Raw genomic sequence first — 26,444 nt, 5'->3', positions numbered from 1 at the left:
GGTATAACCATGGTGGTGAAATATCGGCCTTCTTTTTCAACCTTCTTGGCCCATCTCACACAGAACATCACCATCTCTCCACAGTAATTGAGCTCCCATATCTCCTCTATCCTTCCGAAAAATCTTTCCTTTACATTAGTCTCGTCATCGGCGTATGATAGCATAGTTACTCCTTAGTTTTGATTTTCGCTATTCCTATCCTTTTGCTCGGTGTAGAATATGTAACCGTTGATGTCGTACCCCTGATAGGTCCTTACGTTATGCCCGGGGCCCTTTGATAAGGTGTATATGAGTTTTTCATCTTCGGTACAAGGCCTTTTGGTCTGTGCTTGAAGCAGTTGTGATGAGGACATCCCATCTATTGATACAACCGTTGTACCTACAGCCACACAAATACAAGGACCAATCACTCGAGCTCGTGCTAAACAACTTAACTATCAGGTACTTTCGTTTCTTGGAACTATTCCTCACATACATGAGAATATGATACTGCCTAAATCAGATATGTTTATTACTCTTAGGAATGATGGATCTAGCATGGATGAGGAGGACAAGCATTGGAGCATGATCACACATGGAGGAGATGGCAGCAAGCGTTTGAGGATTGAAGAGGACGCCGCAAGTGGAGATTTCATAACTTTGAAGCCACCATAAGAAGAGATGAATACATGGACGAAATATAGAGTTCTCCACTTCATAATTTCGTCCATAGCATAATATGGTGCTGCGTCACCTTTAATTTTGGGCCAGGCCCATGTCATTTTCGCAGGAATTAAGTCAGGCACTTTTTAGAGTCCGTATTGAAGGGGGAAAGGCCTTCTAGGGTTTGGTTCGGCCACCAGATCGTTTCCGCCACCATCAGATATACCTGTCATATACTTCCGCCACTGCCATATACACCTGCCATATATTTCCGCCAGATTCGTGTCCAGATAATCGCCGCCTTCCGTTTGTGTGAAGAAGAGCAAAAAAAAATCAGCGCCATCATCTCGTACATCGTCGTGGACTCCGCGACAATCAGCACCATCATCTTGTGGGGCTGCATCTGCACCTCCTACCTCCAAGTACACCGCGCCTGCATCACGAGCACCGCCTACTGCTACTCCACCACCATCTGCTGGTCCTCCTCGGAGTTCATCTTCCATGGCCTCTACGGGGAAGACACGCGACATTCAGTGTCGCAAATGCTTGGGATTTGGTCACATAGAGAGAGAATGCAGGACCAAACGTGTCATGTTGGTCCGTGAAGATGGAGAATATGATTCTGCAAGTGACTTTGATGAAGATACATTGGCCCTTATTGCTGCACGTGATGGAGCCAATTCTGATTCTGAGAGAGAGATGGAGGTAATGGAAGCTGACATTGCTGATCAGTACAAGAGCTTAGTTGCACAACGCGTGTTGAGCGTGCAATTGAGCAAATCTGAGCATGATCAACGCCACAATCTGTTTCAAACAAGAGGTGTTGTAAAAGAGCGAGCTATACGGATCATCATTGATGGAGGGAGCTGCAATAATCTGGCTAGCGTTGACATGGTGGAGAAGCTTTCTCTACCTACGAGACAGCGCACACATCCATATTACATTCAATGGTTTGAGAGCTCTCGGAAGCTCAAGGTAACAAGAACTACACGTGTGCATTTTACTATTGGTACATATTCTGATTTTGTTGATTGTGATGTTGTACCTATGCAAGCTTGTTCTTTGTTACTTGCTAGACCTTGGCAATTTGATAGAGAATCTGTTCATAATGGTAAGACTAATCAGTATTCTCTTATGCATGATGGAAAGAAAATTGGTCTCAAACCTATGACTCCTGCACAAATACTAAAAGATGATCTTGCTAGAGCTAGTAGAGTAAAAAACAAGGAGAAACATAAGAGTGAGAATCAGATTGTTGCTGCAGATTTTGTGCCACATAAGACTAATACTAAATCTGATTCTAACCATGCTACTGAAATTCGTTTGAAAAATCCTTGTTTGCTTGCTAGCAAATCTGATATTGCTGAACTTGATGTGAACACTACTCAATGCTATGCTATTATTTGCAAAGAAGTTCTATTTTCATTTGAGGATATGCCTCCTTCTTTGCCAACTGCGGTTGCTAACCTTTTGCAGGAATTCATTGATGTGTTCCCACAAGATGTTCCACCTGGACTACCTCCTATCTGTGGGATAGAACACCAGATTGACTTGATTCCAGGTGCTTCGCTGCCCAACCGTGCGCCATATCGTACCAATCCTGAAGAGACCAAAGAGATTCAGCGACAAATTCAGGTTCTAAAAGATAAAGGTTACATTCGTGAATCTCTTAGTCCATGTGCTGTTCCTATTATCTTGGTACCTAAGAAAGATGGTTCTTCACACATGTGTACTGATTGTAGAGCTATTAATAATATTACCATTCGATACTGTCATCCTATATCTCGTTTAGATGATATGCTTGATGAATTGAGTGGTTCTATTATGTTCTCTAAAGTTGATTTGCGTAGTGGTTACCACCAGATTCGTATGCAATTAGGAGATGAATGGAAAACATCGTTTAAAACTAAGTTCGGTTTATATGAGTGGTTAGTAATGCCGTTCGGTTTAACTAATGCACCTAGTACTTTCATGAGACTGATGAACGAAGTTTTACGTGCTTTTATTGGACGCTTTGTGGTGGTATACTTTGATGATATTGTGATTTATAGCAAATCTTTGGAGGATCATTTGGATGATTTACGTGTTGTTTTCAATGCTTTACGTGATGCACGTTTGTATGGTAATCTTGAGAAGTGCACCTTTTGCACCAATCGAGTTGCGTTTCTTGGCTATGTTGTTACTGCGCAGGGAATTGAAGTTGATCCGGCCAAGATTGAGGCAATTGAGAGTTGGCCGCAGCCCAAGACGGTCACACAAGTGAGGAGTTTTCTTGGCCTCGCTGGTTTCTATAGGCGCTTTGTGAAAGATTTTGGATCCATTGCTACGCTGCTGAATGAGCTTACAAAGAAGGATGTGCCCTTTGTGTGGGGCGATGCACAACAAGAAGCCTTCATGATATTGAAAGATAAGTTAACACATGCTCCATTACTCCAACTTCCTGATTTCAATAAGACTTTTGAGCTTGAATGTGATGCTAGTGGAATTGGTTTGGGAGGTGTGTTATTACAAGAGGGCAAACCTGTTGCATACTTTAGTGAGAAATTGAGTGGGCCTAGTCTGAACTATTCTACTTATGATAAAGAATTATATGCGCTGGTTCGGACATTAGAAACTTGGCAACATTATTTATGGCCTAAAGAATTTGTTATACATTCTGATCATGAATCTTTGAAGCATATTCGTAGTCAAGCTAAGTTGAATCGTCGTCATGCAAAGTGGGTTGAATTTATTGAGTATTTTCCTTATGTTATCAAACATAAAAAGGGTAAAGATAATGTTATTGCTGATGCTTTGTCGCGCCGTTTAAACTATGCTATCTCAACTTGACTTCAAGATTTTTGGATTAGAAACTATAAAGGAACAATACTTGCATGATGCTGATTTTAAAGGTGTGTTGCTGAATTGTAAAGATGGTAGAACATGGAACAAATTCGTCCTCAATGATGGATTTGTGTTCCGTGCTAACAAGCTATGCATCCCAGATAGTTCCGTTCGTCTTTTGTTGTTGCAGGAGGCGCATGGAGGAGGATTGATGGGACACTTTGGTGTGAAGAAGACGGAGGATGTACTTGCTGCACACTTCTTTTGGCCACGTATGCGTCGAGATGTTGAGAGATTTGTGGCACGCTGCACTACATGTCAAAAAGCAAAGTCTCGACTTAATCCACGTGGTTTATATATGCCTCTTCCTGTTCCTAGTGTAACTTGGGAGGATATTTCTATGGATTTCGTTTTGGGTTTGCCTCGTACACAGAAGGAGAGGGATAGTATGTTTGTTGTTGTGGATCGATTTTCTAAGATGGCACACTTTATTCCATGTCACAAGACTGATGATGCTACACATGTTGCTGATTTGTTCTTTCGCGAAATTGTTCGTTTACATGGTGTGCCAAATACTATTGTTTCTATTCGTGATACTAAGTTGTTTAGCCACTTTTGGAGATGTTTATGGGCTAAGTTGGGGACTAAATTATTGTTTAGTACTACATGTCATCCCCAAACTGATGGACAAACTGAAGTAGTAAATAGAACATTGTCTACTATGTTGCGGGCTGTTTTGAAAAAGAACTTAAAATTGTGGGAAGAATGTTGACCTCATATTGAATTTGCTTACAATTGTTCGCTGCATTCTACCACTAAAAATGTGCCCTTTTGAAATTGTGTATGGTTTTGTACCACATGCACCTATTGATTTGTTGCCTTTACCATCTTCGGTGCAAAATAATTTGGATGCTACAGACCGTGCTGAATTGATACTAAAATTGCATGAGACTACTAAAGATAACATAGAACGCATGAATGCTAAATATAAAATTGTTGGGGATAGAGGAAGAAAGCATGTTGTGTTTGATGTTGGTGATCTTGTTTGGTTGCATTTGCGCAAAGATCGTTTTCCTGAATTGCGCAAGTCTAAACTAATGCCACGTGTTGCTGGTCCTTTTAAGGTGTTAGAGAAAATAAATTGTAATGCATATAAACTTGAGCTTCCTGCAGAATTGGGTCCGGTTAGTCCTACATTTAACATTGCAGATTTGAAGCCTTACTTTGGTGAAGAAGACGAGCTTTCGTCGAGGACGACTTCAATTCAAGAAGGGGGGCATGATGAGGACATCCCATCTATTTATACAACCGTTGTACCTACAGCCACACAAATACAAGGAGCAATCAGTCGAGCTCGTGCTAAACAACTTAAGTATCAGGTACTTTCGTTTCTTGGAACTATTCCTCACATACATGAGAATATGATACTGCCTAAATCAGATATGTTTGTTACTCTTAGGAATGATGGATCTAGCATGGATGAGGAGGACAAGCATTGGAGCATGATCCCACATGGAGGAGATGGCAGCAAGCGTTTGAGGATTGAAGAGGACGCCGCAGGTGGAGATTTCAGAACTTTGAAGCCACCATAAGAAGAGATGAAGACATGGACGAAATATAGAGTTCTCCACTTCATAATTTCGTCCATAGCATAATATGGTGCTGCGTCACCTTTAGTTTTTGGCCAGGCCCATGTCATTTTCGCAGGAATTAAGTCAGCCACTTTTTAGAGTTCGCATTGAAGGGGGAAAGGCCTTCTAGGGTTTGGTTCGGCCACCATACGTATGGCTGGCCGAAACCCCACCTTTTCCTCCTTTAAATAACCCCATAGTCGTCACGTTTAGACTCGGATTTTGATTAGATTAAAGGTTAGCCATTGCTGCAACTCTCGTGTACTTCTTTTGAGGCCAACGCCCAGAACAAGACCGACTATTCGGAATCCCACCTTATTCAATAAAGCTTTCATCTATATCCGTAATATCTTGAGTGCAATATTAGTTCTTACTTGTTCTCGATTTCAGGTAGGAATTAAGACCCTCGCTGGTCAGGCTGATCGTGCATCCGCAAGATCAGTAACTCCCGGAGATTGTCCTAGCGATTGCATTGGCACACGAGCTTTGCACGTGTAGTCGGATCGTCAAGCACGAACTCCACCAACAAATCGACGCTATCATACTCTCATCGAAAGATCGAACACCTTTGCCCTATCAAGTTGAGTTTGATTCAACCAACGCGTGAAGCTGGAGTTGTGCTCTTTGGTTACGTCTCCCATCTTCCTCGGTCGGCCCATATCGATGTAATTCTGCTCGATTATGCTTTTGTGCTCTTGCACCAAAGGTTCGATCAATTTTAAGTGTTGTAGCGCGACCTGGTGAGCCCTTTCAAAGTCGTCGCGTCGATTGACAATGCCGACATGGACTGAGCGGTAGCCCTCCCGGTGAATGACTCCGGCAAGCCTGCCGAGGTGCATCCTGGGGGCAGACCAACATGATCCTGGTCATCCTGAGTGGTTAGATAATTCTGGCAGAAGGAGATGCACCCGTAGGTTAGAAACCCCTTGGCCATGCTTGCGTCTGGACGGGCCCTATTGCGAACGTATCCTTTCATGACATCGTTCTGCCTATCGAAAGGCATCATGTTGTGGAGGAACATCGGGCCGAGTTGCCTGATGTCATCAACAACATGGAGAAGGAGATGGACGCATATATCACAAAATGCGGGGGGGAAGTAAATCTCGAGCTCACATAGTATCACCACGATCTCATCCTGTAGCATCTTGATATGTCTCACGCCGATCGACTTCCTGGTGATGACGTCAAAAAAGTTGCAAAGGCCAAACAGCGTATCACGGACGTGCTCATCCATTATCCCTCGGATTGCAATGGGAAGTATCTGCCTCATGAGCATGTGACAATCGTGAGACTCATCCCGGTGAACCTCTTCTTCACTACGTCCAAATATCTGCTTATATTACCCGAGTAACCGTGAGGAACTTTCATTCCTAGGAGGCACCTGAAAAACTGCTCGAGCTCCTCCGGACTCGTTGTGAAGCAGGCAGCGGGAAGCACCACCGCATTTTTTGTGGGGACCCCGGACTAGCTGTCCGAAATACCCTATTATGCATTCAACTCACGATCCCATGATTAGTGTGCCGTGAGCACATAACCGAACTAAATATCCAGAGTTACGTCATCCATTACAAAGTACTGAATAAATAAGTCTTACAATAAACGGGTCACATGACCCAGTCTAACATAAACGCCACTTCGGGCAAGTTCATCACAAACATGCAGCGGATACACATCAACAGCGTCGGGCCCAAGTCATGCCTTAGACCTACATGCAGCTGACTGGGAGATCGTCCTAGGTCGCATAGTCGTCTTGGTAACCTCTGTCGTCTTCGTACTCTTCCTCATAGTCTGGCCAAGTTAATAGCCAGGGACAAAGCCGTGAGTACATTGGAATTGTACTCGCAAACCATCAAGAAGGTGCTAACAAATGCTAACCAAGGAAGACAAGAGAAGAGCACTAGTTTCTCTTCTGGATATAGCATGTGGAAGAGAACCAGTTTCTCTTGTGGATATAGCATCCCAACTTCCCAGTTGAAGGGAACACTAGGAGGGGTTCTATGACATCTCTATATCTTTGTTGAAGAAGATACTTCGAAAGATAACCCATGACATCTCTATATCTTTGTTGAAGAAGATACTTCCAAAGATATCCTATGACATCTCTATATCTTTGTTGAAGAAGATACTCCAAATGATATCCTATGACATCTCTATATCTTTGTTGAAGAAGATACTTCAAAAGGGTTCCTCTACATAAAACACTAGGATGGGGTAACTCAATTTGTCTTTCCTTCTCGACCATCTCCATATGGTCAACATAGTCTTTCCCGTACCCTTCCGGTACAACGAGAGAAACTTTCTCTTTTGCTTTGCAAAGTGTTTCAAAAACAAAGCCAACACAGCTAAGCAACGGCCATCCCAACTGTCCATGACCGCGGACGCGGCTATTCGAATAGATTTAACTCTGCAGAGTGTGTGCACTTTTCCCACAAGAACCGACAAATCCGTCGGGATCATCACCGATTTTTCATACAAGAGTATGCGAGTCTCGGATAATCCGTCGAAGCTTTTCGCCTATTCATCTTAGCAAGGTATCCTACCCTATGGAGTATGTACCTCCCCGACAAACCATGGAAGCTCACCTCCTCTTGAGCGAGACTCCATTGCCACGGCGGGAGACCCATAGTGTCTTCCGGACGGGTAGCCCCGAAGGCATCCTGTTATACGATTGTCTCCACCTACGACAATTCGGATTCCGGGGTGTCATCACCCTTATATAGTTGTGCGGTGTCCCATGATAAGAAGAACAAACTACGAGCTAAGCCCCGTGCCCATGTTGGGTATTGTGGTTGCGCCGGTTGGTTGTTCCGGGCGAATACATAGAACCATGTGTTGTTTTTCCAAAAACCCAAGCAAAGCCATTTTTCCTTTCCATCACAACCACATGTCACATCCTTTTTAAGCCTTTCACTTGAAAGCTACACTTGGGCAAGACCACATCTTCCCAAGGTTTTCAAAGCCTTTCCAAAACATAAACTTTAGTGGGCTCCCAACCCAAGGATTTATTGTAGAGAACCAAAACAACACGAGGGTATAATGCTAGCCATCATACCACAAAAGAGATGCTAAGTGTGGGGGTCAAGGGGGTCGTACATGCTTGAGTTAAGCATGCAAAGCATTATTATGAGTAGAAGACATATAAAGGGCATGATGCTAATCATCATACCACTAAAAGGGGTGCAAGAAGGGAGTCAAGAAGTCGACACACTCAAGGTACGTGGGTATACCCATCACACTTAGAGGGGTACACCAAGATCATGATGATAACCACCATTTCACTAAAGGAGGTTGTAGGTGAGGTGTCAAAAGGGGCTCAACATGCTTAAGGTAAGCATGCTACATCAACATAAGTAGAAAGACACAACCATAATCATGGTGCAATCCACCCTACCACTAAGGGGGTATAAGAGGAGAATTTGAAGGGACTCCATCATGCTCAAGATAAGCATGCAATGACAACATAAGAGGACCAACACAAGATAGATCGAGAGACAAGAATAACAACAAGGTAACTACAATATGTGACACAACATTTAGAGATAAAAAGATGGCTTGCCTTGGTTGGCTTGTCCCTGGTCTTCTTCAAATCCTTCTCCAAAATCCTCCCCTTCAACTCCACCCTCGTGCGTATCTAGCGTTGCAAAGATACATAATACATACAATCAACACATAACTCAAGACCCATAGTGTCTTCCAGACGGGTTGCCCCGAAGGCATCCCGTTATACGATTGTCTCCACCTACGACAATTCGGATTCCGGGGTGTCATCACCCTTATATAGTTGTGCGGTGTCCCATGATAAGAAGAACAAACTACGAGCTAAGCCCCGTGCCCATGTTGGGTATTGTGGTTGCGCAGGTTGGTTGTTCCGGGCGAATACATAGAACCATGTGTTAATTTTCCAAAAACCCAAGTAAAGCCATTTTTCCTTTCCATCACAACCACATGTCACATCCTTTTTAAGCCTTTCACTTGAAAGCTACACTTGGGCAAGACCACATCTTCCCAAGGTTTTCAAAGCCTTTCCAAAACATAAACTTTAGTGGGCTCCCAACCCAAGGATTTATTGTAGAGAACCAAAACAACATGAGGGTATAATGCTAGCCATCATACCACAAAAGAGATGCTAAGTGTGGGGGTCAAGGGGGTCATACATGCTTGAGTTAAGCATGCAAAGCATTATTGATAAGGGGTGGCCCGATCTTCTCAGTAAGCGACGGTGGTGATGAACACAATGGATGAATGCAGCGGAGGGAATCGATAATATGGTGTAGATAACTTGTATGACGCCGACGAAGTCTCTCGATTGATTCCTGTAGCCAATGCAACAGATCTCAACCCTGCAAGATATTCGCAACTCCACACACTTGCGCACGTAGCCGCCGACCACGAAGCGGTAGATTGCAATCTTCTAATCCCCAATGGAACAGCAGATCACACAAACTTTCAGTAGCATAAAACTCCAGATCGCAACGAATTGGAGAGTTGGGGAACAATAGTTTTGCTTAGCAAACAACTATGAACTAGGGTTTATCTTAAACGTGGTCTAAAGCTACTAGGGGGTCCTCCAAGGCACTTATATAGGCGTCCGGGACGAGTTCTGGTCGAAAAGATACAAGAATAACCGACCCAGAATAGATCTGGTCGAGACAGACTCGGACATGTCCGGTCTGGAATCCGGTCGACCGGGCTGTGGACCGGGCGGTCCGGTCTGTGGTCCGGTCAACCGGTCGGCAACCGGAAATCTGCGAGGTTTCCGGTTTCCGTCCGGTACGAGGGGCTCCCTCCGGTTGGCGGCCGGTTGGCGACCGGTCGACCGGCCCAGGGACCGGGCGGCCCGGCGTGGCGGCCGGTCGGACCGGGTTCTGGACCGGCCTGGACTTCTTCTTCTCCTCTCGCGCATGCCTCCCGCTCCTCCCTCGCGCGTCCATGAGATATCTTCATGTCCAGCTCCATGTCCAGCTTCACGTCCATCTTCACGTCTAGCTGCTCCTCTACTCCTCGTGCGATGCTCGTCTCCTCTTGATACCTGATGATACACAAGTAATAGGACTTAGGCAGTATAAAGTTCTCATCAATCAAAGTATCGTTTAGAAACAAGTTCACCTGTTGTTTAAGTAGCTTCGCACGAGCCCTTGTAATTGGTCCAATTCGAACTTCATTGGACTTGAGCTTCACAGCATGTTCATCTTCAGTTGGTAATGACGGAGGTAGTAGTGAGGTAGGGATGTCCTCATCATCTCCCCCCCCCCCCTTCAAAAGGCGTCGACCCCGACGCTCCAAGGTCTTCTCCGTCATATGGTGTCAAATCAGCAACATTGAAAGAATTATTGACACCAAACTCATCCTCTGGAAGATCTATCGAGTATGCATTGTCATTGATCTTGGCAAGCACTTTGTAAGGACCAGCACCCCGCGGCTTCAACTTAGACTTCCTCAGCGTTGGGAACCTATCCTTGCGAAAATGTACCCAGACCAAATCACCAGGCTTGAACAACATCTCCTTGCGCTTCTTGTTCTTCCGTGCAGCAGTGCTCTTGCCTTTCTTCTCGATCAACTCTTTAGTCTTCACATGGATTTTCTTCACAAAATCTGCCCTCTTGGATGCCTCTATATTAACTCTCTCATGTATGGGCAAAGGCAACAAGTCAAGTGGAGTAATGGGTTTGAAACCATACACCACCTCAAAAGGACATAGCTCCGTGGTAGAATGTACCGCCCTGTTGTAAGCAAACTCCACATGCGGCAAACACTCTTCCCACTCCTTCAGGTTCTTCTTGATCATGGATCTCAACAGTTGTGACAATGTTCTATTCACCACTTCAGTTTGACCATCAGTTTGGGGATGACAAGTAGTGCTGAACAGCAGCTTCGTCCCCAGCTTTCTCCAAAGCGTCTTCCAGAAGTAGCTCATAAACTTTACGTCACGATCAGAAACAATAGTCTTTGGGACTCCATGTAGACGTACAATCTCCCTGAAAAACAGGTTAGCAATATGCGACGCATCGTCGCTCTTGTGGCAGGCAATAAAATGTGACATCTTAGAGAATCTATCCACTACCACAAATATAGAATCATGGCCTCTTTTAGTACGCGGCAAACCCAACACAAAATCCATACTAATATCCTCCCATGGTGTAGTAGGTGCCGGTAAAGGAGTATACAAACTGTGAGGCTTCAGCTTGGACTTGGACTTGTTGCAAGTAATGCACCTCTTCACATACCTATCCACGTCCCGCCTCATCTTTGGCCAATAAAAGTGGTCAGCTAGCATGAGTAGCGTCTTCTCACGCCCAACGTGACCCATCAAACCACCAGCATGTGATTCCTGCAATAAGAGCAAACGCACAGACGATTCTCGAACACATAGTTTGTTAGCTCTAAACAAGAACCCATCATGTATGTGATATTTTTCCCATGCTTTACCAAGAGCACATAAGCGATATGGTTCAGCAAAATCATGATCAGTGGCATACAAATCACATAGTATCTCTAAACCAGGAATTTTAACATCAAGTTGAGTTAATAGCATATTCTTCCTAGATAGAGCATCAGCAACAATATTATCTTTTCCCTTCTTATGCTTGATAATGTATGGAAAAGACTCAATGAACTCAACCCACTTAGCTAGACGCTTATGCAAAGTAGATTGAGCTTTCAGATATTTCAAAGCTTCATGATCAGAATGTATGATAAATTCTTTTGGCCACAAATAATGTTGCCAAACCTCAAGAACTCTAATTAAAGCATACAATTCTTTATCATATATTGGATAGTTCAACTTAGCACCAGATAGTTTCTCAGAAAAATATGCAATTGGGCGACCCTCTTGCATCAACACACCACCAATTCCAATACCACTAGCATCACATTCAATCTCAAATTGCTTATTGAAATCAGGAAGTGCAAGCAACGGTGCAGAAGTTAACAATCGTTTCAGTTCATCAAATGCATGATCTTGGGCTGCGCCCACTCAAAGACAACACCCTTTTTAGTTAAATCATTCAAAGGTGCAGCAATAGTACTAAAGTTGGGCACAAATCTTCTATAAAACCCAGCTAGACCATGAAAACTTCTAACTTGACTCACATTCATGGGAGTATGCCAATTTTGAATAGCTTCAATTTTAGACTCATCTACTTCTACTCCACGCTTAGAGACAACATAACCCAGAAATATGACCTTATCTTTGCAAAATGTGCACTTCTCAAGATTACCATAGAGTTGATTATCACGCAGCACTTGCAAAATATGTCGAATATGTATAATATGATCAGATTCATTGCGGCTGTAGATTAATATGTCATCAAAGTACACAACCACAAATTTGCCAATAAATTCACGCAAAACATGGTTCATTAGTCTCATGAAAGTGCTAGGTGCATTAGTCAAACCAAAAGGCATTACTAACCACTCATATAAACCAAATTTTGTTTTAAAGGCTGTTTTCCACTCATCCCCTTCTTTCATCCTAATTTGATGATAACCACTACGCAAATCAATTTTAGAGAACACACTAGCACCACTCAATTCATCTAGCATATCCTCTAAACGGGGAATAGGATGACGATATTGAATAGTAATGTTGTTTATAGCTCTACAATCTACGCACATACGCCAAGTACCATCTTTCTTAGGAACTAGAATAACAGGAACAGCACAAGGACTAAGGCTTATGCGGATATAACCTTTGTCGAGTAGCGCTTGTACTTGCTTCTGTATCTCCTTCATCTCTTCGGGATTAGTGCGATATGGCGCCCTATTGGGCAGCGAAGCTTCGGGAATCAAGTCAATTTGATGCTCAATACCTCGCAATGGTGGTAGTCCTGCGGGTACCTCCTCCGGAAACACGTCGCCAAATTCCTGCAAAACATTAGAAACACCAAGAGGAAGAGGGGTCATGTCATTAGAAACCAATACCGTACCCCTGTACAAAAGCACAAGAGGCATGGCCGTAGGGTCCTCACTAAATTCTCTCATGTCTTCTTTGGTGGCTAATGAAACTAAGGAATTCACTCTCTCACTTTTCGTTATATCACTCACGACATTACAATTCTCTCGCCTATCTAGAGGTGCATCCTCCAAATTCACTTCAATCTTCTGACGAGACTCATTGACAATTTGTTGTGGTGACATAGGTTGTAAGTTAATTTTCTTGCCCTTGAACTCCAAGTGATATGTATTGGAGCGGCCATTGTGTTGCACAGAACGGTCATAGAGCCATGGCCGGCCCAACAGTAGATGGCAAACCGTCATAGGAACCACATCAAAGTCAATGGAATCCTTATACGGTCCAATCTCAAAATCAACACGCACCATGTGGCTCACCTTCATCTCACCATTATTGCTCAACCACTGAATATAATATGGATGCGGGTGCGGTAGATACTTCAGTTCCAGCTTGGCACATAACTCTTTGCTTGCTAAATTGCGACAACTTCCGCCATCAATAATAGCCTTGCAAGCTTTATCAGGACCAACAAGTGCCTTTGTTTGGAACAAATTGCAGCGCTGCGTAGATGCACTAGGCTGCACATTGAGAACACGCTGTGAAACAACTATAGTTTGAGCCTCTGAAGGATAAGCATCAAAACTATCGCTGTCATAATCATCATCTTCCGGAGCATCCGGATCAGCATCGTCTCCAGTTTCATATTCATTGTCATCATTAATGATCATAACTTTGCGGTTAGGACAATCCTTCTTGAAGTGACCCTTGCCACCACATGTAAGACAAAGCATATCACGGTTGCGTGCTGTAGACATACTAGAACAGTTCCACTTGCTGCAGGGACGGGCTTCTTTGTGTGAGACACATTGGAGACCGGCTTGCTAGACGAAGAAGGAACATCCGTGGGACGCGTAGATGGCGCCGTGGAGGGTGGCGGTCTAGGCGTGTAGCGCCCCGCGCCTGTAGCACGGCCCTTCTGTTGCGCTTCTTCAGCTAACTGTGACTCAGCTTCTCTTGCATGACGTAGTAACTCATTCATGGTAGCATATTTGTGATGACGCACAATGCCTTTGATATTAAACCTGAGTCCATTGAGAAAACGCTGCATTGTCATCTCCAAAGACTCACGGACACGGGCACGCTGCATAAGCATCTCCATCTCCATGTAATAAGCATCAACTGTCAACACACCTTGCTTCAATTGGGTCAGCTTATCAAACACAGAACGCAAGTAATTGGTAGGAACAAAACGAGCTCTCATTGCCGCCTTCATAGTACGCCATGTGATAATAGGCAGCTCACCATCTTCTTCTCGATTCTGAACAAGAGCATCCCACCAACGCAATGCGTAGCCATCAAATTCAGAGGAAGCAAGTTTGATCTTCTTATCTTCAGTATAATCAGGATGTAAACGCCATAATCTCTCAATCTTCAGCTCCCATGTAAGATATTCTTCAACATCAGTACCTCCTTCAAATCTGGGAATTGAGAACTTGGGCTTACCCAAACCATCGTCTTGTTGTAGCGGAACACGGCGGGCTCCAATTTCAACAAAACCACGATTAACGCCATGAGGGAGACCACGACCAACACCACGTCCCATGCCGTGAGCAGCAGCAACATCCGCATTGTCACCTTGCACACTGCCATCGTCATCATGTGGTGGTTGTTGTGGTTGCACCATAGTACGTATCTCAGCAAAAGCGTTAGTCAATGCTTGTATAGATGCTTGAAGAGTCGTCACAGATGTTTGAACGGTGTGAACCGCTGTAGTAGCCTCATCGACCTTCAAGTGTACACCTTGCATTTCCTTGTCCAACACATCACTAGCAACTCGGATTTCACGTTGCAAATGATCACGAAGACCCTCATATTCACGCCAAGTAACTGGTGTATCGTCGGGCTTTTTCTGCATCACATCAAACTCAGAAGAAGACATGATTAGTAGGTTAGTGCACTAAACAAAATCTTTGGTGGTACTCTCACAACTCACTCAAAACTGATAAGAAAGGTGAATCTTACCGCTCCAAAGTGAATTAGTATTGCTTACCAACTTGGATTGACGGACTAGTGCACGGATGTAGCGAAGCGAATATCAAGGGTATAAGAACAATCACACGACTAAGCAGGATATATGTGGGGCTGTAGGTAGGCTACCTATTTGCACCAATAACAAGCTCTAGCGCTGACCGTAGACAACCAATGATACTCACACAAGGCGATATAATGGGGCAATGCAACTATATGGATGAAAGGTTGCAATGCACTCGAGAGACGCTAGCAAAGCTCAACGAGACAGGCACAAGATTGCTCAACTACAGGTGCAGTAAAGTAAACTTAGGCCTTCACTTGATTCAACTAGCACTTCACTTTTCTTTTTGGATTTTTCTTTTTATATAACACACGCAGCTATGTAGCTCTTTTTGCTTCTTTGCAACTTTTTTTTTGATATATGACACAACTCCTTGATAACATGGCCAACAAGATATGCAAAGCACCAAAACCCTAATGAGCAGCCTGTCGAGCGGTAAAACTAGTCTCTTCTGGGGAAGTTCCTAGTCACTTTATATCGATAGGCTGTGTCTATGGTTGAGAACAAGCACACTGTACGCTATGTGGACTCGGAGTAACAAAAACTGACACACTATGATAAACTAGATGATAGAGAAAACACAAACCCTAACAATTCTACTAGAATAAAGATAAAGGTACGCAAAAACAACTACGAAAAGCAACTAAAACTCGAAATTAGTGCAATCTAAGGCTATGGCAAACCCTAACCCTAATATTTTTTTTTGGCTTTTTCTGTATAGGAAAACACTCACAACTCAACTATGGGGTGGATTGTGGATGGCTTACCGAGGAAAACTGGAAATCTGATACCAAGATGATAAGGGGTGGCCCGATCTTCTCAGTAAGCGACGGTGGTGATGAACACAATGGATGAATGCAGCGGAGGGAATCGATAATATGGTGTAGATAACTTGTATGACGCCGACGAAGTCTCTCGATTGATTCCTGTAGCCAATGCAACAGATCTCAACCCTGCAAGATATTCGCAACTCCACACACTTGCGCACGTAGCCGCCGACCACGAAGCGGTAGATTGCAATCTTCTAATCCCCGATGGAACAGCAGATCACACAAACTTTCAGTAGCATAAAACTCCAGATCGCAACGAATTGGAGAGTTGGGGAACAATAGTTTTGCTTAGCAAACAACTATGAACTAGGGTTTATCTTAAACGTGGTCTAAAGCTACTAGGGGTCGTCCAAGGCACTTATATAGGCGTCCGGGACGAGTTCTGGTCGAAAAGATACAAGAATAACCGACCCAGAATAGATCTGGTCGAGACAGACTCGGACATGTCCGGTCTGGAATCCGGTCGACCGGGCTGTGGACCGGGCGGTCCGGTCTGTGGTCCGGTCAACCGGTCGGCAACCGGAAATCTGCGAGGTTTCCGGTTTCCGTCCGGTACGAGGGGCTCCCTCCGGTTGGCGGCCGGTTGGCGACCGGTCGACCGGCCCAGGGACCGGGTGGCCCGGCGTGGCGGCCGGTCGGACCGGGTTCTGGACCGGCCTGGACTTCTTATTCTCCTCTCGCGCATGCCTCCCGCTCCTCCCTCGCGCGTCCATGAGATATCTTCATGTCCAGCTCCATGTCCAGCTTCACGTATATCTTCATGTCCAGCTGCTCCTCTACTCCTCGTGCGATGCTCGTCTCCTCTTGATACCTGATGATACACAAGTAATAGGACTTAGGCAGTATAAAGTTCTCATCAATCAAAGTATCGTTTAGAAACAAGTTCACCTGTTGTTTAAGTAGCTTCGCACGAGCCCTTGTAATTGGTCCAATCCGAACTTCATTGGACTTGAGCTTCACAGCAGGTTCATCTTCAGTTGGTAATGACGGAGGTAGTAGTGAGGTAGGGATGTCCTCATCAATTATTATGAGTAGAAGACATATAAAGGGCATGATGCTAATCATCATACCACTAAAAGGGATGCAAGAAGGGAGTCAAGAAGTCGACACACTCAAGGTACGTGGGCATACCCATCACACTTAGAGGGGTACACCAAGATCATGATGATAACCACCATTTCACTAAAGGAGGTTGTAGGTGAGGTGTCAAAAGGGGCTCAACATGCTTAAGGTAAGCATGCTACATCAACATAAGTAGAAAGACACAACCATAATCATGGTGCAATCCACCCTACCACTAAGGGGGTATAAGAGGAGCATTTGAAGGGACTCCATCATGCTCAAGATAAGCATGCAATGACAACATAAGATGACCAACACAAGATAGATCGAGAGACAGGAATAACAACAAGGTAACTACAATATGTGACACAACATTTAGAGATAAAAAGATGGCTTTCCTTGGTTGGCTTGTCCCTGGTCTTCTTCAAATCCTTCTCCAAAATCCTCCCCTTCAACTCCACCCTCGTGCGTATCTAGCGTTGCAAAGCTACATAATACATACAATCAACACATAACTCAAGAATCAAGTGTTAAGTAAAACAAAACAAAAATATGCAGGGGTGTTTGCTGGCAGTAACAAAACATGGGTTGGCCATTTATAAAAAAAGTGATGACAAGAATTTGAATAAATCAAAGGAGTTTTAAATCCATCATTGCATGTGACACACACACACACTTACTAACAGTGACAAATATGCATGAACAGAGACTAACAATATTTTCCTAGATGGCCAGTATTAAAACAAGATCAACACAATTGGATTCACCCAAAAATATTAATCCTAAGATTTTAGGAATTGGTTAGACTATGCAGAATACAGGGAACAAGTTTAATGTGCCAAAAATTGTACAAAAATCCTAAAAATCCGAGGCCCATGGCATCTGAAAGGTAATTTCATACTGGTTCTAATGCAATTGGATTCACTTAAATCGGATGTGCCAAACTCAAGTTATTCACAAAAAGGCTCACAGATACTTTTTACTTTTTAACTGAAACTTTAAAATTTGAAACGATTTAAATTGGGCGGGAAAGGATTTGGGCCGTGCCAGGTGCACCGAGACGGGCCAGCCCAAGTGGTATTTCCAGGTGGCGGAGAAAAATAAAAAGAAAAGAGGCCGGGGGCCCGTGGCGGGCTAGGCCTGCATGTCCACCGTGGCGTGCATGGCCCATGCAGCCACGGGATCGAGATCCGACGGCTCTGAGGCCGTCGTCCTCGGCACGTCTACGTCGTGCGACGACTGAGAGAAAGGGGAGCGGCGGCGCGGCTTACCGGCGGTCAGCAATGGCTTGGCGTCGTGCAGACGTGTTGGTGGAGGGGCAGCGTCGTGCGTAGAGGTCTTGGCGGCATCCCGACACGGCTGCTCCTCCTCGCTCGGTGTCGATTACTTCACGGGCGGCGTCAGTGTGTCGAGGGCTTCGTCGTTCTGCGGTGGATCTGAGCGAGGGAGGGGCAGGGTTAGGGGAGTAGGAGAAGGGGAGACAAGGGAAAAGGGAGAGGGGTAGTGGCGGCGTCGTGGCGGCGTCCACCTGCGCGTCATGGTGACCACGGCGGCGTCGGCTTCGTGCAGCAGCAGCTCGAGCGGCAGCTCGAGCAGCGCTGCTGTGGCGCGGAGAGAGTAGCGTGAGTGTGAGGGAGGGCTGAAAGGGGGCAGCGAGGGTCGGAGCGGGGTTTTATAGGAGGGGGAGAGGGACAAGCGTATCGGTCGTTCCCAACGGGCGACGACGCGATCGTCATGCGCGGCAAACGAGGGGGACAACAGGGTAGACGAGGCGGCGTGGGTGGCGTCCAACGCGTTGACGCGTGAAGACAGGGTGGCGTGGGGAGTCGAGGCGACGGGGAAGCGCGCGAGGCGTCTGGCGCCATGATGGCGCGTGATCGTGGCCAACGCTCGTGCGTGTCTAGGGTTTTTGGCCGGAGAGGGGGCTGGCGGTGCTAGCCCACGAAAGAGGGAGGGGAGGGGGTGCTAGGATTGGGCCAGGGTAGGGGGAAGAGGGGGTGGTGGCCTCGGCCCAATCCAGAGAGAAAAAAGAGGGGGGGAAGAAGAAACATGAGAGGGGGAAGTGTCCCCTCTCATGTCTCTCATCCATGGAAAATGATAGAAAGAGAGAGGGAGAAGAAGAGGGGAAGGGGTGAAAAGAGAGGGGGCCATGCCAAGAGTGGCATGTGCCAAAATGTGACAAAGTGCAAATGCACTAGTGTTGTGAAAAAGAGAGGTAAAAGGTGGTGTGGTGGTAGTGGTGTTGGTGTCCCACTTGAGGTTGGTGTCTCCACCAAATAAGTGAGGGGAGTGTTCCCTCTTATCTGGGAGGGGTTTGGAGTCTAGGTTCAGGGTTAACTAGGGTTTTGATCTAGGGAAACAACTTTGAGTGAGAGAGTTTGCATGAGGGAGGGGGAAACCCTAATAATTCAAATTGGTGTCAAACTTTGGTGCTAGGGTTTCAGATGAATTTGCACACAGAAAGTATTCTACACAAAACCATATGCAAGATTCTATCCTAAGCACACACATAGTCACAAGAAATAAAAGTTTTTGTTGGCTCTAATTTTTCAAGACTTGGAAACATGCATGTTATGAAAAATGGGTTGTGACATTCTTCTTAGCCCATTTGCGAAGACGTTGAGTCCCTCCCGTCTGATCATCATCATGATCATCGTTGTCATCAGTATCGGGGGATTGAAGATCTTTCCTGATGCCAAAATGTTTCAGATCGTATCTTGCTAATGGCCCATCCTTGGATTTTTCCGAGTTGCAAAGAGTGCCAAGCAGACTCTCGGTAATGTTCTTCGTAATGTGCATGACATTGAGGCTGTGGTGCGTGTGGAGGACCTTCCAGTACTCCAAGTCGTGGAAACAGACCTCGCTTTCCATACACCGAGCAGCAGCTCTGGATTCGGTCGCTTCTTTCCCGGCGCTAGGCACTCCTTCCAATTTTTCAGAAGATCGTCGATTTCTGCGCTGCTCCTCCAGCGCGGGGGTCCATCGGGCTCATCTTTACCATTGAACAGATCACCGCGTTTTCTCCACGGGTGATCCAAGCGAAGCCACCTTCGAGCACCTGGGTACACGGTTTCGAGGACCCGGGATCCCTTGGTAGCTGTAGATACGGGGTCTCGTCCATGCACTTCACACAGCCGTAGAATCTATGGGCAACCTAGGCATATACATATGTGTAACCAGGATAGTCCGTGACCATCGTGATCAACGAGGCTCTCATATCGAAATAAGTTCTAGTGTAGGTGCCCCACGTACGGGGTGGCGCCTTCCACAACGTGTCTAACTCCTCTTTCAGCAGCCCGAGATACAAATGCATGTCGACACCTGGTTGTTTCGGCCCCTGAATGAGAATACTCAAGTGTATGTACCTTTGCTTGGTGCACAGCCACGGGGGTAGGTTGTAAGGCCGTACAAACACAGGCCAGGTGCTATGCGTGCTACTCTGGTTGCCAAAAGGATTGAGTCCATTGGTGCTCATACCCAGCCTGATGTTCCTTGCGTCGCCCCCGAACCTAGGGAAGGCGATGTCCAATGCTTCCCACTGGCCAGTGTCTGAAGGGTGTGTCAGCATATAGCCCATCTCCGGATCTTCTTCAGGCTTCTCCCTTTCCGCGTGCCATTGCATGAGCTTTGCTTCCTTAGGGTCCACAAAATACCGCTGCAAGTGGGGAGTGATAGGAAAGTACCATACCACTTTTCGAGGTACCTTCTTGTTCCCAACCTTGTACCGTCCGTGGCCGCATACCGGGCATGTGGTTCTATCCTTGTACTCACCCCGATAAATCACGCAATCATTGATGCATGCGTGGTATTTTTCGTGTGGTAGGTCGGGCACACGAATTTCTTGGCCTCCTCAATACTACTTGGCAATGTGTTCCCCTCTGGGAGACGCTCGTGCCAAAATTTCAATTTCTTGCTGAAGTTGGAATCGGTCCACTTGTTTTGCGTCTTCATTTGCAGATAATCAAGCGTTACATGCAAGAGCGTATCCTGCGGACGGCACCCAGGAAAGATCAGAGTCATCCCGTCTTTCTCCATTTGTGGCAGCTTGGCTCTCTCTCTGGCTGCAACTCTATCGTTGCTCGTCTCCTGGAGGAGCAGATCTTGAACATGAGAGTCACGCAAGGCCGAAATTAGCAGGGTCGCACCGGAATCTTCTTATTCATGATGATCTTCTCCGCCGGCATCTTATTCTTCATGATGATCTTCTTCGCCGACTTCTTCTTCATGATGATATTCTCCGCCGACATGTGGCGCTTCGTCATCTCGCTCGCCATGGTCTTCAGGCACACCATTTGTTGGGGCCGGCCGCGCCTGGTTGTCCTGCATGAAAGCGCGCCTTAGCAGGTGCTCCTCCAGTTGTCCGGAATCAGGGTTGATCCAGCGCTCGAGTTTTCATGATCGACACGAACATATTATCTGACGCCTATTGTTTCGAGTCAAGTCCTCCTTCGCGTCTTTCTTGTATCTAGAGATTCGAGCGGAACTCATCAAGAGGACCTTGGTTGCCTGCCAATGGTATACATAGAGCAGAAAATTAGAACCACAACACATGCACACACATGCATGGACCGTACCTCTCCTAAAGTTATACATGGAGCGTAAAAATTTGGCATGACCTCTCCTAAAGGTAGGACATATGGGTAGTGCAAAAATTGGCCGAAACGGAAATGAATCAACGTTTCGGCAAACATCCATGCACCACACCGGCACACACACAAGCGCTTCACCTGCAACAAGTATCCATACACACCGATGGCCACACAAGATCGACATGCATATGCATGTCCCCTCCAACTATTCACCTTGTAAATTCGATATCGAGACGAGACCACGATCGATGAGTTGGAGAGGAGGAGAGAGTATGGAGAGCCTTCTCCTCACCAACAATTATGTACCAACTAAAGTAAGTGCAATAAGTACCAAAGCAAGTGAAAAGTATGGCCAAAATAGGATGAGAGAGAAGGGGGGACGAGCTAGATGGAGGAGGAAGAGGAATGGCTTGGGTAGTGTGGTAGGTGGGAGGTTGGCACTTTTGTAGGTCTGGTTCGCTAATTCTATGGCGCACCAGGGCCAGTGCGCCACATAATTCCTTATTTCTGTGGCGCACCAGGGCCAATGCGCCACAGAATTCCTTAATTATGTGGCACACTGGCTCTGGTGCGCCACATAATTCCTTAATTATGTGGCGCACTGGCCCTTGTGCCCCACAAAATTAGCAAAACCAATGATTGGGGCTGGCCGGGTGTGGCCCCACCCTATTTCTGTGGCGCATGATCTTTGGGTGCGCCACAAAAACATCTTATTATGTGGCGCACGAGCAGCTGGTGCGCCACAGAAATAAAATCCCATATATAAGGCTTTTCCTACTAGTGTAGGCTACCTCCTACGGCCCAACCAGGGGCCCATGAAGATTTCCCAATGACCACGGTGGGCCCATACGACGGTTCCAGTAAATAAGGTTTATCCGAAGAAGGATTCTTGATGAACAAGGCAAGAAGACGTTAAACAAGGAATGATTATTGTAGATCTCTTTGTAACCTAGTCGAATCCGGACAGAACTCTCGGGACCTGGCCTACAATATAAGGGCCAGGAGAGGGTCTGCCAGAAGACAACTGGAACACATAGATTCGTCGCAAGTCAGGAGCTAGGACCTTAGAATCTTAGCCTCTCGACGAGATCACAACCATAGCCTTCGGCTACCCCATTCTAACCCGATATATTCGATAATCAAGATCAGACAAGCAGGAAGTAAGGGTTTTACCTCATCGAGGGCCCCAAACCTGGGTAAATCTCTCTCCCCGTTTGTTTGGTATCCGATGTCTCGTGTCATCCTGCAGGATTCCGTCAACCCTAAGCCCCTCATGGTGGGATTGCCGGGGAGCACCCTCGTCAATTGGCACTGTCTATGGGAAGACTGTCGGCACAAGGCACATCATCGGCTGCTCCAGTCACATCAGCAACGTTCGTGCTGACATCACGGACACCTTCAGGCTCGAGGGACTCGGTTCGCCGCGGATCCTTCGAGTTTACTCCATGCAACAGGACGTCGCATCCAACTCCTTCGGGGTTACATGGCGACATGGACGCAACATTCGGCGGTGTACACTTCATCGTCGACTCCGGGGGCTTCCTTCGGCTTCCGGGCTCAGGCGCGCCGGGCTCATCAAGGACTTCGACTCCAAATATCGTCGTCCCGTCGCCAGCTGCGGTGGATTTACCGTACTCATTCGGTAACAACGATCTAAGCATCCAAAGAATTATTAGTAGCACTGGGAGCAGACAGGAGCGCCAGAAAAGGAGAAGGGATCTTCATCATGAGGCAATTGATCGGGGCGTAAATCGTCCTTATCAACATGGCAAAGGGTATTATAGCGCACAATTAACCAAAAGTCGTAGCCGTGCACCTTACTTGCCAGCCGCAGAACAACTTGTTGCTCCATGTTATTTGCATACTTACATCGACCCAAAGGACAACATCGAGAAGGCGTCGAATCTACTCAAAGATTGTCGGCAGTTCCTCGATATTCAAAAGTTGTGCGAAGAGCTAAGGTCTGATTCGGAAGCAAAGGCGTCTTCGGGAGGAACGGCAACTTATGCTCATCTCCAACAACAACAGTATGTGCGAGACGAAGATATCTACGTACCTACCGAAGTCTACCCTGCATCTCGAGGGAAAGTGAACATGATTCACAAGGCCAGCGTTTCAAAAGGGAGACCAAGAAGTTTTCGCGAGAGATAAAGCTTGCAGAAGTGGCTATGCCAACAGTACCCGACTATATCGATTGGTCATATCAAAACATCCTGTTTAGCAGGGCAGATCATCCGACGGCCGTCCCAAGGCCCGGTCACGCCGCCCTAGTCCTTGAAGCACAATTCAGAGGATACAACATGAGCAAGGTGTTCATGGATGGATGAAGTGGTCTAAATCTCTTGTTTTGCAAGCACAATGAAGATAATGGGTTTGACAACCGATATGTTAAAAGAATCCGACACTGGTTTCCACGACATCATCCCAACCCGTCCCGCATATCCCCTTGCCAAGATTTCGCTGGACGTTGTCTTCAACACACCCATCAATTTCAGGAAGGAGAGACTCGAGTTCGAGGTGGTAGAGTGGGAATCACAGTACCACGCCATCCTCGGTCGTCCATCATTTGCCAAGTTTATGGCAATTCCTCATTATGTGTATTTAAAGCTGAAGATGCTAGGGAATAATGGGACTGCAATAACTGTTCACGAAAATTTTTCTCATTCTAATAACTGCGACAAAGACTTTCAGAAGATCGCCTCCAAATTCGGAGTCGGGGAAGAGCTCAATGCACTCGACGTACTCACCGACCATACACAGCCACCTGCCGATAATCGGAACACAAAGTCCGACGAGTTTGACGCTGCCAAGGAAGACAAGAAGCATCAAGTGCATCCCTCTGACCCGAAGAAAACAATCAATGCATCGACAGATCTTACTGTCGCATAGGAAGGCGCGCTCATCGAGTTCCTCCGTGAGCTCTGGGAAATATTTGCATGGGAGACATCCAACATGCCAGGTATTCCCAGGGAACTCGGTGAGCACGCCCTCAATGTTGACCCCAAAGACAAGCATGTACAACAGACGTTACGTCATTTTTTGGAACCGAAAACAAAAGCCATTGAAGAAGAAGTTAATTGGCTCCGCAAAGCCGGGTTTATTTGAGAGCTCAAGGAAGCCAAATGGGTATCTAACCCGGTCATGGTGCCGAAGAAAGATACGACAACACTTCGTATGTGCATTGACTTCACGAGCCTCAACAATCAGTGCCCGAAGGATCATTTCACATTGCCCCGCATCGATCAAATAGTCGACTCCACGGCAGGTTGCGATCGCCTCTCCTTTCTTGATGCTTACTCAGGATATAATCAGATTAAGCTCAAAAAAGAAGACAACATTCATCACACCGGATGGTGTCTACTGCTACAACGTCATGACTTTCAGACTAAAAAATGCGGGTGCAACCTATCAGCAGTGCATGAAAGCCTGCCTCGGGGAGCAGATTGGCCGGAATATTGAGGTTTATATCGACGACATCATCGTCAATACCAGAAACGCCGCCATGCTCATCGACGACCTGAGAGAAACTTCCGACAACCTCGACCGTTACAAAATCAAGCTGAACTCGAAGAAATGCTTTTTCGGGGTACCAGGAGGCCAAGTACTCGGGTACTTTATTTCAGCCAGAGGAATAGAGGCTAATCCTTTAAAGATTAAAGCCGTTCTCGATATGGAGCCACCAAGGACTTTACAGCAGGTGCAACAACTAGCAGGATGGGTGGCAGCTCTTAGCAAGTTCATTGCAAAACTAGGAGAAAAGGCTCTACCCTTTTATCAGTTGATGAAGAAATCAGAAAAATTCGAGTGGACAACAGAAGCACAAGACGCTTTTGACAATCTGAAGAAGGTTTTGTCGACTTCTCTGGTCCTCGTTACTCCACATGACAGGGAGCCAATGTAACTCTATATCGCGGCAACCAGTCGAGTTGTCAGCACTATGCTTGTTGTCGAGCGCGCGAAAGAGGGGAAAGTTCACGACGTACAACATCCTATTTATTACCTCCGCGAAGTACTTACACCAGCAAAACAGCGGTATCCACACTACTAGAAATTGGCATATGTTGTATGGATGACAACATGGAAGTTGAGGCATTACTTCGCCGAGCATTCGATTATCGTCGTAAACGAAGCTCCGCTGAAGAATATACTCACCAATCCAGATGCTACATGTCGTGTATCTCAGTGGGGTATCGAGCTAGCACCGCATGATATTTCCTACATCAACCGAACATCTATCAAATCTTAGGTCCTCCCAGATTTCTTTGTCGATTGGATTCAGTCGCAAACTCCGGCTGCACCCGATATGTCAGGTTCTTGGACTACGTACTTTGACGGCTCCAAAAGAAGCACGGGCGCAGGCGTAGGAGTAGTGTTAATCTCACCACAAGGATACAAGATGAGGTATGTGCTGAGAATGAATTTCTTGCTGTCAACAAACAACGAAGCAGAATACGAAGCAACATTGCACGGTATGCGTATGGCCAAGGCATGCGGAGCTACCCGTTTGGATATTTAAGGAGATTCGAACCTCGTGGTTCAGCAGTCAATGAATTTGTGCGACACCATCAGTGACAACATGATCTCTTATCGCCAAATGTATCAATCGATGGAAGCCAAGTTTGAAGGTCTCGAGTTAAAATATATTGGCAGAGCTAGCAACGAGGAAGCAGACGCCTTGGCGAATATCGGCTCTACATGCTCTCCAACTACAGATGGAGTCTTCTATGAAGTAATTACTCAATGGTCTATTAAAATAAAGACTTCGGCACCTCCTGACAAAACGACTACTGACTCGGAGGTTACGCAACTTTTTTGGCGTATTTA

The 26,444-nt window shown here is 46.0% G+C and overlaps 1 protein-coding gene across 1 annotated transcript; it reads left to right on the top strand.

Annotated features, from left to right (window-relative positions):
- The first annotated feature begins 1,119 nt into the window (after positions 1–1,119).
- LOC139831540 (uncharacterized) lies at positions 1,120–25,521 on the top strand. Its single transcript, XM_071820837.1, has 3 exons — positions 1,120–2,509; positions 24,304–24,449; positions 24,922–25,521. The coding sequence occupies exons 1-3, from the start codon at positions 1,144–1,146 to the stop codon at positions 25,519–25,521; spliced, it is 2,112 nt and encodes a 703-aa protein (XP_071676938.1). The 5' UTR covers positions 1,120–1,143.
- The last annotated feature ends 923 nt before the right edge of the window (positions 25,522–26,444 follow it).

The sequence above is a fragment of the Lolium perenne genome, chromosome 5 (genome assembly GCF_019359855.2).
Source record: "Lolium perenne isolate Kyuss_39 chromosome 5, Kyuss_2.0, whole genome shotgun sequence".
NCBI classification, from domain to species: Eukaryota; Viridiplantae; Streptophyta; class Magnoliopsida; order Poales; family Poaceae; genus Lolium; species Lolium perenne.
Note: the sequence above shows the minus strand (reverse complement) of the source record. Positions and strands in the feature narration are given on the sequence as shown.